The sequence below is a fragment of the Cupressus sempervirens genome, chromosome 10 (genome assembly GCF_028749045.1).
Source record: "Cupressus sempervirens isolate cs-2001-9-10 chromosome 10, ASM2874904v1, whole genome shotgun sequence".
In the NCBI taxonomy this organism is placed as follows: domain Eukaryota; kingdom Viridiplantae; phylum Streptophyta; class Pinopsida; order Cupressales; family Cupressaceae; genus Cupressus; species Cupressus sempervirens.
In genome coordinates, this window is record NC_143127.1 from 521,216,499 (window position 1) to 521,236,751 (window position 20,253).

Here is a 20,253-nt window from a genome sequence, read left to right on the forward strand (position 1 = left end):
TTGAATATTCAAATGTCTGTAGAAGTTTTACCACTATTTAATAATAAGATTCCACCTAGTTTTAACTACAATCAGCAAATAACAGAAATAAATATAATATCTGAGATTAATTCAAAATACACTTCACCAATATGCAAAGTAACTTACATCATGCCGATAGCCGGAAGTAATTAGGTTGTAAATCCCTAAGCTAACAGAAGCACACAATCTCTTCACATAATGATCCTGACAATATAACAGCATCTATCTATATCTATGTTTTTTAAAAGAATGCCTTATTCATTTGCAACCAATTCCACAACAATAGTTATTTAACACTCAATTTCCATTCTAAATTATGGGATAATTTATGCTGTCGTAGGAAGTTCCCTGTTTGAATCAAGCTTTCTATTAAAATATTTGACAAAATGTCATTTCCAAAACCATCACATACTGTTTACTAAGTTACTGTTTTCAATATATATGAATTAACCGAGCTATCGGATTCGACATACTATTCTCTTTTTAAAACAATGACAAAACCCTCGTATTAATCATTAATATCATCAAACAAGGTAACTGTCATAAAGGAATTCGAACTAATAATGTTCAGACAGTATATCGGCCATGATTCATGAAAATTTTCAAACATTTCATTACCCATAAAAATGCTATGCAAATAACATGTTAATTTAACATTGTTATGGTTTCACACTATCCATTTGACAAAATGCCTCTGCCCTCGACAACAGTCATGAGCCCGTTATTTTAAAGCATACTCAAGACTGAGGCCGAGCCACTCACATTTTGCTATAAAATACCAAGTAAGCTTGAGATATGGGTTCTCACAAAGCTCATCCCAATGGGAGCACAAAACTTGTTTTCCATTAACACAACAGCTAGCATGCTTATTGCCGCAACCACATGTTTCTCACAAGACTCAACTTGGTGGAAAACATATGTTTGGGGCAAAGCCAATTAAATATACATGAAGCAACATCCAGTTATAATTCTCCATAACTCCACATTCAAAGGTGGATATATGCAGAACTAAGCATCGCACGCAATGCCATGCTCTGCATATACTCATCCTTAAATGTAAATTCACAACATGTAAAACTGATAACTATTTACATTATGCTAAATGAAATAACATGGCATTTGCAAACAGAGCGAAAGAGTAGGGTAAGAAATTGCCCCCTACATGTAAAACTGAAGATGGAAGATTGTTCTTCAATCCAACTTGATGCCAAAGCCCCAAAAGCTGAATCCAAAACTGGTGAGCAAACTCTACAATGCCAACTCACACAACTCGCAGAAGACTTCACAATGGGTGAAGCAGAAAACCCATAAACAACAACAACCAACTTCTGAGGAATAACTCCATCGAGCTGAACCCAATATGCAAGTTTTCCTTCCAACCAACTCCCATAATAATGCCGATATCTCAGCACAAGATCACAGATGTAAAACCAAACAGAGTAATGCGGCCCAGTACTCGGCCCATAATCTGCAAAAAACCCAACTCACAACACAAAATGGCCGACTAAACCATTGGTGCCATAAAACCCCATAACAAGCATTCATTGCACTATATGAATCACAATGCCATAAATTCGGCAGTACCAAGTCCACCGCCATGAATTTGGCTCAAACAAAATAACTATGTTTCCCTCCTTCTTTGCAATCGATACCCATTTAGGGTTTACCTTAATGCTTAATGCTTAAGAGGTAATTTAACTTTTTTTTTTAAAAACAAATAGAAATGTATATGCCAACTTCCACTTAGAGTGTTAGACCCTTTTAACAAAAAAAAACACACACACACACACATATATATATGAATGCAAATTGCGGTTCCCTCAAAAACAAGTTAATATGAGTCATGAAAACGAAACCATCTCAAGGGTATACACAATATAAATATTTAATCCCCATATAGTTACGTATATGAAAGTACAATGAAGGATTCTGAATGCATACAGCATATTACCATTTAAATGTATTTGCAACATCAAGTTAACATACGGTATGAAATAGAATGCAGAAAACAAAGAGTTAAAAACATAATAACATAATCGATACTCTATCAACAAGCAATCATTAATATGCCAAATTCAATTCATAAAATCCTAAATCACATTTATTGCTAAAAACATAGTTCTTCATGGAAAATACGTTCAGCAACAGTCTCATGATTCAAAGACAGTAATATAACCAAGTTCTACAGAAATTCAAACATAACATCATAATGAAATCTTATAACAACAAGGTCCTAATTTGCAGGAAAACCCGAAGTAGTGGTCAGGCATGACACTTGAGGCTTTAGAAATACACGTCCTCACCCCATTTTGGGACTAGCCCATCTTGGGAGGGATTATTCTGCCTCTCCCTACACAAACCTCTTGTCCTTATGAATGCATTAACATAAGACCAAGGACTAGGTTATCGATTAAACTAGTCTTTCATGTATTACAAATGTTTAAACCTGATTACCATATAAATCCAAATTCTCGTATTATGCATATATTCCAGACCACAATATTTGTATTTGAATCTGCTGTGTATTCATTTCTCAATTTAATCCGATCTGCCCCCTTACCTCAAATTAACCTTCTTCCTTTTATATCTTTCAATGTGCTGGAGACACCCTTTATTATAAATGGCTTTTGGCAAGAGACGCAACCTTTCACCATTAACACCCTTGAAAGAGTGCAACTCTTTAATGCTCTATTATTTCTGTCCTTGAAAAAGACACAACCTTTCACATTCAGATCTGCACTGCTTATTAAACCAGATCTGTACTTTTGATTCCTCCTTCAGTGAGTACAAAACAAACACTTATTTCCTTTGTCTATCTTGGATGCCAATTTTAAATGAATCCTCATCCCTTTTATATCTTCCCTTTTAAGGGAGAGATCACACTTCTTCATCATGTATGCCTTTTGACAAGAGTCACAACCCTTCAGAATTGTCCCTTTTTGGAAGTCACTACCCTTTTGGAAAGTCACAACCTTTCATAGTCACAGCTTCATAATTACAACCTTTTTGAAGAGTCACACCCCTTCATAATCACAACCTTTTGAAAGAGTTACAACCTTTCATCATTGCTGCTTTTGAAAGAGCCATTTGCTTATTTTGTTCACATTCCTTTCTCCCATTAGTACTTCTTTAACTCTTATGCTCTGCTCTTTTTCCTCCTCCATATGCATCTTATATTGGAGAAGTGAAAGATCTTCATTATATATCTCTTGACCTTTCATTAAATTTAGTTAATTTATACTATATTAAATTAATAATTTAATTATTTATATTACTATGTTATTATTAAATCCTATTTCAAATTGGGGATATCACAAGTTTGAATTTTTTTTAAATGTTCCACGTGTTGGTCTACTCCAACACTCAATACAAAACTTCATGAAAGAATGAAGCAATTCAAAGCAAGTGCCAACAAGGAAATAAGCTTCAATTGAAATCATCAAATCTCATACTTAAGTTACCTTCTAAGTGCTCAAATAGTTAAGGTTGATGATGCCTCCTAGTGTCATATAACTCAAAATTCAATCTTTTCTGTCCTCATTTGCACTTTTCAATTCTTGTGGTCTTCTAAGAGGTAACTAATCACCCCATAATGTGAACTTAGATCAACACTGAGCTGATAATTAAACTCCAACTCAGCTCTTGAAATTTCTCTAGATCCCATATCTTACTATTTTCATCAAGTACGATGCTACAAGTAGGTGTTGTTCCATCATCCCACTTAAAAAGTGGATTGTCAATGACATATCAACTTCGATCTCAAACAATGGGTTATCAACTAAATGAAAATCATTGTTATCCCCAAACTTTCTATGTTCACTTGTTCCCTGAATTGTCTAGTGACAACAAGCTGATTTTCTGCTTCTAGAAGAGCCATTTGCATATTCTTCAAGGCCTCTTTAGTATCCTTAAGCTTCATGGTGAGCTTATTAAATTCATCCTCTTTTTCATAGAATGCATTCACTCCAACAATCTTGAAGAAATGATCCCTGAGTAAAAAGTAATTGCAGATAGTTATATTTCATTATTTTTAATGCTTCTTTGATCGTGTGCAACTATGCAAGAGTTACTCCACTTGCAACTCCTTTTGGCTTCTCAATTTTTTAATGTGCTCCTTTTGGGACATTAGCAGTCAATTAAATAATTTAATTTTTAGTTGTCAAATTATGTCAAATTTAAAGGCAATTTAATTTAATTATTTAATAAAGTATGAAAATGACTTAATGGAGCTTTGTGAATAATTAATATCATTATAATTTTGTTGCCCGGTTATAAAATTGTTTCGATTTTATAAGCCATGGTTAAATTTTTGAAAATTGCCTAGTTTTAAGCTTTAAACTGGCGATTTTATCCCCGAATCTTTGTGAGTTTTTGAATCTTTTTGTCTCAGGCTCGTTTTCAGCTCCGCACAGCACTTGAAATTTTTAAAATCCGGCTTCTGAGCTCCAACTTATCACAGGTTAATAGAGAGACTCAAAATACGTGTTTTCAAGTCTATCATTAATCATTAACCTCTCAAAATGTTAATGATAGCTTCCAAAAACACGTTTTTATTAACCTCTCAAAGGTTAATGATAGCTTCCAAAAACATGTTTTTCTTAACCTCTCAAAAGGTTAATGATAACGTCCAAAAACACGTTTTTCTTAACCTCTATGGGGCAGTTATTAACTTGTTTAAAATTCTTTCATGAGAAGTCAGATATGTAAATGGGAGCCCGAGTTTATGAAAGAATTGGATTGGAACATAAAATAACCTGATCATGTGCAAACCGCTCTCTTTACCAAGTGCAGGAAAAGAACGTTTTTAAAGAAACAATCAAAGTGCAGTTTATGGACCAACCTCACGCTAGGGGTTTGAAAAGTTGACACGGCTTAGCAGCATCCTCTACAACATCATTGTAATTCGATACCTTCACCTTTGTGACAGAAACAAATGCCCAAAAACTTTGGGGCACGTCACCAGTACAATCAAACACAAGGGAGCCATAACAGGTTGCGCTGGTTGGACATGAAGCAAACTGAGACCCACAATTATGGAGAGCCTCCCATTTACGTGCTTTGAAATGTCCATCGGGTAGGCTGGTGAAATTAAGCTATGTGATACCCGAATAAATGTTGTGACGTTCATTGCAGTGTCCTTGTATTGTGAAAGATTAAGAAGAGGTGGATCGGTGTTGAATTGGAAGTCATGTTAAAATCACTTTTAACCTGCAATTTTTCCTTGTAATTCGTGTGAAGTTGCATCTTATGGAAGTCGTTCATTTGCACCATTCCCACTAACATGAAGATACCAAGGTGAATAGGCGTGTAGGCTATTACCAAACTCACGCCATGCATTTAAATTGCTGCAGATACGTTTAATCAGCGGCACATACATAAGAGGCAAGATATTGGAAAAGTCACAATTTCTGCAACGAATGAGTCCGAGCTCTGCTTTAATCGCTGGATGACCACAGGTTGCATGCTTGTGCATTCAACATAAGGAGGACATTCCCTATTGAGAGGACGTGTTTTCCAAAGGTTTGATCAATCGCCAATCTCAGCCTTGAGGGTGCTGACAGAGGTGGTCTCTTAAGAGTTCTCGTGGAAGAATGCTCGCATTTACTGATTACGATTGGTGCAAGGCACATGTTTGACAGATCACCCGTAAGACATTTGGTTCACGAAATGCAATGAATGTCACCCCTTCTAAAACGCTTGAATATGAATGAAGTGATGATAACGTTTGGTAAAATGCGGGTTGCAGAAATGGAACACGACTTGGTCACTGTAGCTAGTATGATGTTGGCATACTAGTTCAAAATCTAGAAGTTCGGCAGAAACGGCTTACTCTTGTAAATGCATGAGAGTGGTGTACAATCAAACATAGCGAGAAGGACACGGCAACACTGTGGCTTCAAGATAATAAGAGCCTTGAATCAAAGGGAATTATAATAGTTCATTGTCAAGTTCACAGACAAGTTATGGAAGATGTTCGCAATTTTTGAGATTTGCTCTTGACTTGTTTGACACAATGCCCAAATAAAAAGGTGGTGAACATGAACCAAACATACAGAGTGTTAGCAAAACGTTTGACAAAATGAAATACTTTTTCCTTGTTTACCGCATAGATTAATTAAGAAACAAACAATGAATACGAACATGAACAACAAACAACAGAACTCTTATTATTATTCGCATATGCCCATAGTATATTATGCTTCGATGGTATGATATGATGATTACAATGCTTCCTAAAGGGGTTATAAATACTTTTTGAAGAACTTTCCCTAAGGTATCCGTCGGCCAGATACATTATGTCCACTACATAACAAAAACCTTTCCGAAGGGACCCATCGGCTGATACATAATTTCCTTCCCGAAGGGACCCGTCGGCTGATACACAATTTCCTTCCCGAAGGAACTCGTCGGCTGATACACAATTTCCTTTCCGAAGGGACCCGTCGGCCAATACACAATTTCCTTTCCGAAGGGACCCATCGGCTGATACACAATTTCTTCCGACGACATCATGCCCCCCAAAAAGAAAAGTCGTCTCCTGACGACAACAGAACAAAACTCAAACAACAAATACAACAATATTGATTTGCCACATCACTTTCACATTCATCCCGTTGCATCTATAGCCTTTGCTAACACAATACTGACTCCTCAAGCTGACCTTGATAGCCACTTGTGCTGCTTTCTCTGCTTCCAACTCCTCGGAACCCTGAGCCAAGTGTCACTGCACTGCCTCCAACTGGATGATCAGCTCCTCCCGAGCTCTCTACGCATCCACCAAGACAGCCTCACGGCCATCACCTACTCTCAGTGCCTCTGGTAGACAGACACTCCATGCCTGCAGCAGCTCCAAGTCTTCTCAACTGGTCAGACTCCCATGACTGATATCCACAATGACTGGGGGTCCAGGGGGCAGCGCCTCGTTATATTAGAAAACCTCCTGTCACCCTTCTGTGATGAAATCCATACGGCTTCAATCTTGACACTGTCTGCTGATTGCATATGGATGCCTCCTTCCTGGAGCTGCCACGCACATGGGTTTTGATGAAACAATTCTGAAGGCGTCTTCACTATTTCAATCTTCTGGAAAAGCCGTACTGCAATATCCCACCAAGTCTTGAAAATCCATACAATGGAAATTAACAAATTTTGGCTCCAAATTCTGTACGTTAACCTTCTGAGGCTATCAAAATTCGTACGGTGGTTTCAGTGCAACTTTTAAAAACCGTATAGTGCAAGAAAAAACCGTACCACAGCAAAATCGTACACCAACTTTGAAGATGGAAACCGTACATTGTCTTTAAAAATCGTACTGCAAGCATGAAATCCGTACGTTGTTTTTAAAAACCGTACTGCAACATGAAATCCGTACGTCGTCTTAAAAAACCATACTGCAAGCATGAAATCCGTACGTTGGTTTTAAAAACCGTACTGCAAACATGAAATTCGTACGTTGGCTTTAAAAACCGTACTGCAAACATGAAATCCGTACACCCTCCTTCAGATATGAAAAATCGTACATTACTTCTGTTTCCCTTCAGATGAGAACCTGTACGGTGTTGTCCCCTGCAATTATGAAACCGTACGGTACGTTTTTTTTCTTTTTTTTTAAATTTTAAATTTTAAATTTTTTTTATTAAAGAAAGAATAGCAAAGTCAGTTTACCCTTCGACCGTCGTCACTGTCGGTTTGCAATGACGAAGGGGTCTCCCGAAGGCCATTTTCTGACGTAGAAGTCTTCCGCTCGTGATATATGTTCAACTTCAACCCATTCACCGCCTGAGGCACTTCGTGTCCATCCAAAGTCCATAATTTGATTGCTCCATTGTCCCCTACTTCTCGAATCTGATACGGTCCGACCCACTTAACCTTGAACTTGCCCGTTTTGATCTCATTCCGGCCGTTGTACTTCAATACCCACTGTCCGAGTTGAAACCTGCTATGCCTGTTCTGTGTCATCTCCATATCGCCCAGTTTGTTCCCTAAGCTCGCTACCATGGACTCTGTCAACTGCCCCTTCTGTCCGTCAATAACACATTCACTCTGTACTGCTACCTTCTTTTGGGTTCGTACTGTATGTTCTGTCCTTCAGCTTCAGTCATATCCGCGTTTTCTTCTTCGGCTTCTCTGTGTTGCTTCGAACATTCATTTCTTCTTTCGGCTTCTTTGTGTTCCTTCGAACATTCATTTCCTCCTTCGGCTTCTCTGTGTTCCTTCGAACATTCATTTCCTCCTTTGGCTTCTCTGTGTTCTTTCGGAACATTCATTTCCTTCTTTCTTACCTTCGTCGATCCTTAGCATATTACAACTTGGAAAGAGCTCGTAATCCTCTATCTGCCAGTGGTAAAGACCATTTACTGAATCTGGATCATCATCTCCTTCCAATCGTAGGACTCCCTCTTGATCGGGTTCCATACTCTGCCTCCTCTCATCATCTTCTCCTTCGGAATCCGACGATAGAGCTTCTTCTCCAACCATCTGAGTGTGTAGATCAATGACATACTTTCGGCCTTTGCTTTCAAGTGATAAAGTATTTTTCTTCCAATCGTGTTTTGCCTTGGCTTGTATCTACCACCCTCGCCCCAGAATGGCATCATATCCTCTCCGCTTCAGTGGGATCATGACAAAGTCCAACAAGAACGGTTGTGTTCCAATCGTCACTAGTTGTGTTGTCAGGACTCCCAATGGCTTGATTCCATGTTGATCGGCCGTTAGCAGCTGGAATGTAGGCGGCCATAATGTCGGCTGTCCCAACTTTTTCCAAGTGTCTTCAGGCAACACATTGACACCGGACCCTCCGTCCACAATTGCTTCCGTCAATACAGTCTCGAGAATTCCCATTTCGACGACGTCCGGATGGCGTCCGGATGAGAGGGCTAACAACATCGGATCTTGTGCACTTGCGCCACTTTCCTTCTCCTTTTTGTCCACTGTACTTGCTCCACTTTCCTGCTTCCTTCCATGTTCTCCTAGTAGTTGAGCAGCGGGAACGATGTTTGTGAGTGCCGATCGAAGCTGAGGCATAGTGAGCAACAGATCACTTATCCTGACAGGTATCTCGGCTTGCAAAATTTGCCGTACAATGTTCTGTTCTATGCAATTCCGTATGGAAGTACTCGACGTGTCCTTCAAGTGTGCCATTTCTGCCTGTGTTGTTTTCTGGATCTCTACCCGTGCTTCCTCCAGTCTCTTCTTTTCTTCCACCGGGTCGGGGTACACTTTCGCTTGCTTTCGTGTGATGGCCAGAACCTCTTCTTCGTCCGTCCCGACGGTGATCAAGTTTACTCTCGACTTCAGACACCTAGCATCTTCATGATCACCAGGTCCACACCATCTGCATAACAACTTCGGTGTGTTCGCTGTTGTACACTCTCGGGCGAAGTGACCCCACAGATTGCATGCGCGGCATTGAACAATCGGTCGACCATTCGCATCATACTGAATTCGACTCCTTCCGCCTGTATTGTTGTTGCTGCTATTGTTATTTTGATCGTGCCGGTTGTTTTTGTATCCACCTGATGTGGCACCTTCCGTACTAGTGTTCCCGTTCCCTCCTGATGGGGATGCCTCTTGTGACAGGAACACTTGCTGCGGTGTTCTTGTTTTTAAATTGAAAGGGCATTCTTTTACCGAGTGTCCCAGGATTTGGCAAATTTCACAAAATTGATCTTTCGGGCAGGATCCTTTCGTATGGCCTTCTTTCTTACACTCCGTGCATCATAGGTCATTACCCTTAGTCTCTTTGTTCATGTTTTTGAATTCTTTCATCATCCGAATCATGTCCTTCTGGAGAGCACGAACCTTCTTGTTGCTGCCCTCGTCATCGTCGCTGCTATCTGCTCCTGAAGGGTCATCGTCATCTGAATCTGATGAGCTGGTCCTCTTTTTCTTCTTTGTCTTCTGGTCACTTTCGAGGTTCATTGCCCGATTGTACGCTTCATCGTATGTTGATGGTGGCACGATCTTCATCTTTTTCCGCAGCTTCGGGTGAAGGCCTTCAATGAACCATCTTTTCTGGAGCCCATCTGCCGGCTTATTCTCCATTTTACTGATTAAGTCCTTCAACCTCCTGGCGAAGACCCGTATTGTTTCATTCTTCTTTTGCTTGGTATTGAATATCTCTGCTACAATTTCATTATCATCACGCAAAAGTTGAAATTTTGTGATGAACTCCTTCTTAATGTTATCCCAACTATTTAATTTCTGTGGATCCGCATCAGTAAACCAATCAATCGCAACACCCCATAGGGTAGCGAAAAATTGTCGGATCCATTCGTTTGTATCTGTTATGCCATTTGCCCTCCAGATCGTTTCACATGTTTGACAATGTTGAATGGGATCAGCTGCTTCATCACCATCAAATTTAGGCAATTTTTCCTTCGGACCTGCCATTATCACTATATATTGGTGGTTTTGTTGTGTACCTGCGCTGTTTTGCACTCTCGCGCTGTTTTGAACACCTGCGCTGTTCTAGGCTCCCGCGCTGTTTTGAACACCCACGTTGTTATGCACACCTGTGCTATTCTGGACACCCGCGCTGTTCTGCACACCTGCGCTGTTCTCTGCTTCCGCACTGTTTTCAATATCTGTGCTATTTTCTGCTTCCGTGCTGTTTGGTGAAGAAGAGGGTTCGTCAACTGAAGCTGTTTGTTCCGGAAGTATATATCGGACAAAGAGGTCACTCCACGCTCGTGCTCCCTCGGCACTCCGAGCCGTGCGAGTCGATCTCCTTCCGTCAGGATTCTCTTCCCGTGGCGTATGCAGGTTCAAAAACTCCTCCCTCGCTTCTTCCACCAAATCAAGCCGTTGTCGAGTCTCCTTCAACAATCCTTCCGCACTCCTATTTTCGTCGGCAATCTTTTGGAATCTCCTTCGGCGCTCTATTTGTTGAGCCAGAATTAAATTTTCCTGTGCAACATGTATGTCATCTTTTTCCTTCAGCTTACTCTTATCTTTGTTCAACTGATTCGGCATTTAATTCATATCCGCCTGCCTGCGTACCAGGTCCATTGGGCAACGGCGCCAAATGTTTACCGCATAGATTAATTAAGAAACAGACAATGAATACGAACATGAACAACAAACAGTAGAACTCTTATTATTATTCGCATATGCCCACAGTATATTATGCTTCGATGATATGATATGATGATTACAATGCTTCCCGAAGGGGTTATAAATACTTTCCGAAGAACTTTCCCGAAGGTATCCGTCAGCCAGATACATTATGTCCGCTACATAACAAAAACCTTTCCGAAGGGACCCATCGGCTGATACACAATTTCCTTCCCGAAGGGACCCATCGGTTGATACACAATTTCCTTCCCGAAGGGACCCGTCGGCTGATACACAATTTCCTTTCCGAAGGGACCCGTCGGCCGATACACAATTTCCTTTCCGAAGGGACCCATTGGCTGATACATAATTTCTTCCGACGACATTCCTGACCTGTAGCTTTAGAAGCTTCACTCATTAAGTCACCCAAGTTTGGATCAGCATCCTCATTTTCTTTGGAATTTGGCATATTTGAGAAAAGGATTGGAAATCAAACCATGAAGTACAAGTATCAGAGGCCGGATTATGGTCCTGTTTTAAGAAGTACGCTTCCAAATATCGGTGATACAATTTTAGGAAGTGTCTGCCTTCAAGACTTCTGGTCATCTCTTGTGAATGAAGAAAGGACTCCATTAGCTGGAAAGATATTAGAAAGTGGCTTGGCTCAAGTAGGCGGACATCCCATTTCAGTACAGTGCCCAGACTTAGTATTGGAGTGCATGAAGGCTTATCATCCCAACACTAGAGAAGTTATTTCACTGAACAATGAAGTAATTGTCCGTCTAGACCCTGCCTCTATTGCTGTTATTTTTCGATTGCCTACCAGGACGTAGTATGCCAACATCAATCTAAGAACTGCCAAGGAGTATTTTACTGCAAATCAAACCCAATGTTTAAATACTGTGGCAAGGTCATGGTTCTTGCAACCAAGAAGAGGAAAATCTCAATTAGGCAAATCCATTCACAGATCGTTACTAAAAGAGGATGTGGCAAACATGGTAACTCTATTGAGCAGGGTCGTTGGTCTTCGGGATTCGCATGAGTTTGAAGGTTGGATGTTCCTATTTATCAATATGGTCTATGAAGGAAAACAATATATTGATTGGGCTGAAATTATCAGCAACTCACTGCATAGACAGCTCATGGGACTTCAAGAAAATGACTACTTTTATATGACTTCATATCTTTTCTATGCTATTGCAAGTACCAAAAGTTGGCCAGGACTTAACCGGCAAGGTATTTATGATGATACGACCATCATTTATAATCATCTTCCTCAAATTCAATATGATAATAGCCTGCACCATTTTAGAAGAGTGAATGATGCATTTACAATGCTAACTGTTAGGGAGATTCAAGGGAATATTGGACTAAGAATTTCACCGGAAGCAATGATAACAGTACAAAATATGGAAGTGTTTTCATACAATTCTCGAAGTTTACTTATATTAGGTTAGCTGCCTATGATGGGTGTCCACTGATGCTACCCAGATTTGTTGATGATAAATTGGTCTTGATTGAGATGTGCAGGCAGATTAGTCAAATCAATAAACTTTGCAGGAACAGGAGGATAGATGAAATACGTTTTCCTATCGGCATCGGATATTATAGTTGTGATATTGCATCAGATACTAGGAACATTGAAAGATCTATTGCCACAGTAAATTTGCATCCTTACACGATGCGTTTCCCTTATGACAGTAAGGGCTATGCAGTGAATGAATTAGAGTTAAATCCCAGTCTTGGTCACTTCCCGGCTCTAGAAGACTTTTGGGAGGACTGTGAAAATGATTTCGAAGTTAGGAAGAGAGATTGGATGCGGCTTACAGTACGGCAGGTGATAGACTTCAAGTTGGACATTGATTTGACAGGTGTTGATGATGATGAGGTTTCTTTGGTCGATCCTTACTATTATGAGAAAATTGAATTGCTAGATATCCCTTTTATTGATTGGTCAATTCTTGAATTAAAAAGCTTGAAGGAGAGGTCTGCCTATGTTCTTAAAAGGACAAGAGATTGGATCAGTAAAGTCAGAGCCGAAAAAGCAACTGGTGAATTTCAAAATAAAGAGAGGAGAAATAATATAGGGGAATCATCTCGGATGGCAATAGAAGCAACTTCTAGTGAGAAGATACAACAATTGGATACAGGTGCTCAAAATCGAGATGAAGATCTGAGTCAGCTGGATAAGTTTACAGTCAAAAGAAAAAGGACAAAAATGAAAGGTAGAATGAATCAAGAAGGGAATGAATCCAATGAAAAAGATCAAAGAACTCCTCAAATTGCTGAATCATGTCCCTATTACATCCCCTCATGATGTAGTGATTCCTCATTTGAGTCTCTCTCCTCCTGATATGCCATTAATAGACATCACGCAGTTAGATAACCCGTTATCTAATTCAGAAGACTTAATGATGATTGCTGAAAATATAACAAGTGATGTACAAGCTTCAAAAATTACGCATTCATGGTTCCAGAATAGTCTTCAGAAGAGGAAGAAAGTTGTTCAAATGATCCCGCCTCCGTTTGATGTGATCTCTAGTATTCTTCAAAAGCCTCCTAAGGTGAGAAAGACCAAGGTGATGTCCAGGTTAGCTATTGATGAAACTTCAGGCAACTTGTGTGTGGAATTAGCCAAGCCTATAATTGAAAAGATTGTTGATGAAGCATCTGAATCAGATTTCATTCTAGAAAAGGTTGATCTTGGTCCTTCTAATGCAGAAAGAGAGTTTCAAAATTTTGAAGTGATTGCTGCTCAGATGTTGCAAAGGGCGAAGAAAGAGAAAAGAGCCAAGGAGCAACTCAAGGAACAAGTTTAGATGTTGGTATCTTATATTAATTCAATCAGCAATCCCTCTAATGCCCAAGCCGTGGTCACTTCGTCGGTTTTAGCAGGCCCTAATGGTATTTTAGATGATACTGTTGTTGAAAGAATCAACAAACACAAGTCACATAGTATGATGATCGAAGCTTGGATAAATAGGATGATAGAGGATGCTTCAAAACTTATAACTGGAGTGAAGGAGATATATGGAAAAGCCAGCGCACAGATACAGGAAATTTCTAAAGAGCTAGAAAATAGCAAGGAACAGAAATCCACCTGGCAAAAAGTAGCTGATGAATTAAAAGAAATGGCCAAGTTAGATACAAGCATCCTACTTCTTGAGAAAATTATTGCTGATCCAAGTGACAACCAAACGTGTATCTGGAGTAAAAGTGTTGGTTGGAAGGTGATAAATATCAGCAAAGGGATCACTGAGTTCGAAAAGCTAATAGCTTCTTTGGAGCAGCTGAAAACAAAAGGTACAGATGAATTGATCTCTACTATCACAGCTGGGGCGCCAGTAAGTGACCTTCAGCATGTTGATTGTCAGTTTCTCCTTGATTCCTTCAGTGTTCAGATTCATTCAGAAATAGAGAACCATGTATCAGATGCTGAAACTATGATGAAGCTCAGCCTGGTTGCAGTCACTCTGGGAGATTGTAACATTTCAGCCTATCGACAAGAGTCAGAAGAAATTCAAGATAGATACTTCACAGCCAAACTTAGGATGGAAAATGTGTTCATTCTGAACTATGAATCAATGATGATCATCCTAGATGCTTACAAGGCTTTTCGGGATAGATCAATTGTGTCCAGATAGACAGAGTTAGTAGCTAGAAGAATCAGTGATTGTATATGTAAAAATCTTTAGAAACTCTAGCTAAAGTTTTGTTTTTGCAAGTTTCCTTGTATAGGTTAATTTTTTTGAGGTTAATTAACCTTCCAAAATTACATATTTTGGAGGTGGTTACTAACCACGAAGAGGTAGTTATTAACCTCTATGTCTATATAAGGACACCTATTGGCTTTGTAAAAGGGGACTTTTGGTTTTAAAAAAAAAAAGGGAACACTATGCTGAAATTTTGATTGAGAGATAAATTTTGGAAAGTATGTACACTTTTTATCTCTGAAATTGAAATTCTCTTTTGTCTTCTTAGTGCAAGGAAATGAAATGAGGTGTGCTTGGGATTTCTTATTCTAAAATCAAAATTGTTATACGTCATAGTAGACATTCTCATGGTACTATGCGAGTGTTTATGAATGATATGAATGTGCTTGGGTAATACTGGTTGTTTTCAAGCATAGTCCTTGATCACCTTTGTTATCAATCTTGTTTACCGAAGAAGGTTGTAAGGGCGCGTGGTGCATTCGTCCTGAATGACTTTCTCCTGATCTTTGAAGTTTTAGATTCTTTATTCGAAAATCCTTTAAAAATTATATCAAACAAGGGAGCTGCCCCTTTAAACGCAGAGGAAGGCCGCATACCAAGGGCCTATCCAACTGTTGTGAACGATTTGCCACACACTCCGTTGGGCAAATCCTACTGTGACAAATCTGTTTACCAACAAATTTAAAAGAGACCAAATAAAGAGACAAAGAAAACAAATATGAAGAGATAGGTAGAAGGAAAACAATGAGTTAAAGGGTTGTGCTTTAAAGGAGCATTGGGGGGCTCATCTCATTATGCTTGGTTTCTTTTGGAGAATTCTAGGAAGTTTTGGCTTTTGAGGATGAAAACCCTCGAGCTTGGAGGCAGTGGAGAAAAACCCATTGTCTATTGGAGATATCACTCAGGTGTCTCACTTTATGCTTCAAATTCATGTTTCTGGCTATCCAATCCGACTTTACATGTTTTGGCTACAATTGGATTTCTTTGTTGTTGCTCCATGGAAGAGTTAAAGGCAATATTCATATCTCATTTCAGATTCTCTGTTTCAGCTTGTTATTTTACGAAGATGTCTTCTATGTAGAAGCTTTGAAACACAATCTTTTAAGTGTGAGTCGATTGTGTGATCACGAACACTATTTTGTTTGTAATTGCGACTATTGTGAGATTAGAAAAGAAGGTTAAGATATTGATGCAAGTAAGGTTACTAATAGTCTATACATTCTTGATTATTTCAAAAGGGAATTGAGATTGATTCCACTGCATTGCTGACTTGTTGCTTGGACTCAGGGGAGCTTTTCATTGTCACATTCTATTAGGCCCAATTTCAGTTATGCAAGTTGGTTTCAGTTATGCAGATTGGTTTCAGTTATACAGATTAGTTTTGTCATTGATGTCAAAGGGGGAGAAATAAGTTAAGAGGATAAGCCTCATTTTAAAGTAAGTCAACACTTTTCAGTTTATTTAAGAGCAATTTTGTTTTGTAGGTTGGTTTCAGACGGAGCTTTTATCAATGACAAAGGGGGAGATTGTTGAATATGTTTTTGCTGGTGTCAAAGGTTGGTGGTCAAGGTCGTATTAATTTTAGAGAAGTATAGAAAATTGTTTTGAGCTACTTGGTTGTTTGCTTGACATGCTTGAGCTGGTTGTGTGTCTACTTCAACTGCTTGTTAGCTACTTGCTTGTCCATTTCCTTTCCAAGTCAAATTCAATGCTACGCCACTATTTAATATTCTAGAAGGTGCATTTAGATATGAGGTTTAGCGATAAAAAAGGTGTTAAGTATATTTCTGGAGAATTTGTTCATGTAACACCTTGAATAAAAATAGGGGGACACGTTCTTACTTCTTGTTATGTATTGGGCAATGAAAATAGTCAAGCATATTAATTAAATGGTGAATGTTAATAATAGACTTAGTTAAAGTTCGAAGAATTGGTTCGCCAGTACGACAAAATTTCGGAAAAGGGTTTGAGTTTGTTCATACATGTAAAAATTATAAAAAAATATATATTTACATATTTATGAAGCCTAGAAGCATAAGTTAAAATTAGAATGATACTATCATAAGTTGTATGATTTAATCATTTAAACAACAAAAACACCATAGGTATAAACTTTGAACTTGTAAATTTTTAATCATAGCATCATGAATCGTGATCATACCTTAATATATTTCAAGTTCAACATCAAAGATTCAAAATATTAAAAATTAAATCATGATTCATAACAACAAGTTCAAGTATCATTGTTTCAAGTTCAAGTTTCAACTAATGGATTCAATTTTTTTAATATTCATCTTCTTCCTAATCATCGTCATCATCTTCTTCTCTTCCTTCTAGTTCTGCGGAATTAGTTGACTTAGTAAAAGAGCTAAGGCTAGTGCGATCAGCAGCATCAATAATAGTATGGGCATCAAAATCTTCAAAATATTTAATTGAAATCCAAGAAGTAGAAGCATCCAAGTCCGCCAACTCTACATTCACATCCCACCTCTTCGTCTCCCCTTCTTTGTATTCTTTAGTCTTGTGCAAGAGGAGATCAAGTTGTAATGCACAAACTACCAAGTTCTCCGCTCTTTTTGATTCCAACTTATTGCGCTTCATTGAGTGGATGAAATAATATGTGCACCAATTTCTTTCTGAAGCAGAGGAACTAGCAACCCTATGAAGACATGACCAAGTAAACAATTAATAAAATTTAAATTATGTATCTTGAATCATAGAATTTCTAGCAATTTATGAAGACAAAGCAAACTAATAATAATTTTTTGTAAATTAAGCTTACTTGTGATATCACTTTGATTGCAAGGGGCTCCAACATTTGGAATCTTTGGCCGTACCAATTATGAGCATCCTTCTGAAACCACTGACAAAGAGCATCATTACTTAGAATTTTGGTATCGACAAATTGTATGAACTCATTTGTAATCAAATCTCACATATCATCATCAGGAAAGAGTCTTTCAAATCCTGCCTTATATCCATTAGACACTTCTAAATCTCTTTAGGGTGGTAGCCTTCTTCGTAGATCAGTATATTGGGTGCTATAGTATTTGCACATCAATGCATAGGCTAGAAAATGTAGAAGAGTGTTGATTTTGTTCCTTTGTTCTACGACAATTTCTTGCAATTGTTTGAAGGTCTCTTGAGGATCTTGCTTTTTTTCATTTACAATTTTCTTGATCTTCTCAAGCATTGAGTCTATGCCCTCATAGATCTCTTCAAGGCAAGGTCTATCCATATTAGTGTACTAAAACATGATCATAATGTGCTCGATGAGCTTGATGAGATATTCCACACGTTCCCACAATAAGTCATCCAATATCCTAAGCTTTATTTTGGATGCCCTCTCATTGTTGCTTTGCCTCCATATAGCCCAATTGTTGTTATTTTGGATGCTCTATTCTTAGACACCCTCAAATTGACTGCCAATGCCATGTTTGATACATAATTATATATCATGGATGTTGCATGATACAATTTGTCTGCTATGGAAATCATGAAGGGTTGAAATTTCTGCAGAACTGGAATAACATTCAAGTTGGATAGGATTCTTGATAATGGAAATTTTTAGTTCGTGTGAGTCTCCAATACAACTAAAACAATATGCTGACCCACAAAAAGGAGTGTTGTATTGAACCACAATGTAGTACACAAAATGAGCTATGCACATAAAATGATCTGATTCATTGCTGCATTAGAAGTAATAGTATGATTTGTTACATCATCCATATTTTTAACTGCTAGGAATTCTTTACAGTAGAAATATACAGGCGGTTGTCTTCTTAGGCAATATTAAATTTCAGTTGGTAAGGTCTTACCTTACATATTGCCAAGTCTGCTAATTGTGTTCAACTGTCAGAAAGTGGATTGAATTTTCATTCTGGAGCAATTCTATCTCTGAGGACATATTGACATGGGCTGTCATCTGTTAGCATCTGCATAGTTCTCTACCATATTGAGCTCATTTATACACATTGTTCATTTTGAGACAATTGTAATTGCTTTTCCTTTTTGTGTTCAATCTTTCTTTGTGTGGAGTATTGCACAAAGGATTACTCTTCAAAGGTCTGTGTTGCATGCCTACAAGATTGCATTCTTAGATTGATTCTTCAGTGTAGTGCACAGGGAATAAATCATGTTTTGCTAAAAAATGTGACAACGTGACAATACTCAGTATGGAAAATTTTACTCTGAAGTGTACGGTATTGTGTATAACAAGTATTGCAAGTATTGACAAATGATGAAGTTTTATTATTTGTAGCATTGTGACAATACTCAGTATGGAAAATTTTACTCTGAAGTGTACGGTCTTGTGTATAACAAGTATTGCAAGTATTGACAAATGATGAAGTTTTATTATTTGTAGCATTTACCATGAATTTCTTAGATATTCAATTTATTAACTACAGAATTAGCCATAAATATTTTCATAATAACCTGAGTTTTTGGTTTACAGCATCCAGCTAGACAACCTCTGTGTGTATCTTGAATGCTAAGAACTCTTGTTTCTTTGTTTGATTTTAGTGGCAATACGACAAAAAACTATATTTTTCAGGCTAACGTAAGGTTCTCTATTTTAATTAGACTAATCTTTAAATTTCTGGCAGGTTAATTCTTATCCAACAGTTAGGGGATTCATAGCAATTGGTACTGGAGGGGATGATTTTGTCCAGGCTATGGTTGGTGCAGTCGAGTCAGTTCTTCAACACCCAATTCCTGAGGTGTTTGTTCCAAAGAAACCCATTAACATTTCTTAAGTGCACGAGTCATGAAATATCTTCTATAATGTAGTGTATACTGCATCTCTGAGCTTTCAAATATAACTCAATTTACGTTGAAGAGGGAATTTTTTTTTAGTTTGTTAACATAAGTTTATCCATTGTGATTTTGTTACACCTACTTCTAGTTACTGTGTAGTCCATGCAAAAATCATATCTTTATCTCAAATTTTCTTTTGACTTTGGTTGCTTAGATGACATGGTATTGGGATTCTTATAACATTGGATTTTCCTTTTTCTCATAGTAAATTGGATTAAGAATGTGAAAGCCACAACAAAAGTGGCATCAAAGTACTGGATTTTGGCAACAAATAGTTTACCAGATCATAAAATCATACATTCATCTAGCAAACTACAAATTGAATGTCTAAAACTTAACTATAATACATTTTGTTCATGATAACAAGCATTTAAGATGGTGCCTGTTGATTTAAGTTTTATGTCACTACAGCATGCAGGATGAAACACCAAGTATTGAATCCTTTCTTGAATAAAGATACCACGTATGCTAAAGATTGCAAAGAAAGATCATCGAGGCGACTCCAAGGTTCCTTCTAATGGTGGCCTTAACTCAATTGCTTGTAATGTGATATGCAAGTATCACAAAGGGACTTACATTAGTTCATTAAGACTTGTCAACATGACTTTACAAATAATATGACAATTGAATGCAATGAACTGTTTCT

General features: G+C 38.1%; 1 protein-coding gene across 1 annotated transcript in view; it reads left to right on the forward strand.

Annotated features, from left to right (window-relative positions):
• Window positions 1-20,253, forward strand: part of LOC149534936 (phosphoribosylformylglycinamidine synthase) — a 290,247-nt gene that overhangs the window by 155,098 nt on the left and 114,896 nt on the right. The window contains exon 3 of the mRNA XM_089806438.1: window positions 19,397-19,510. Coding sequence (XP_089662564.1) covers window positions 19,397-19,510 — 114 coding nt within the window. The remainder of the gene's footprint in view (window positions 1-19,396; window positions 19,511-20,253) is intronic.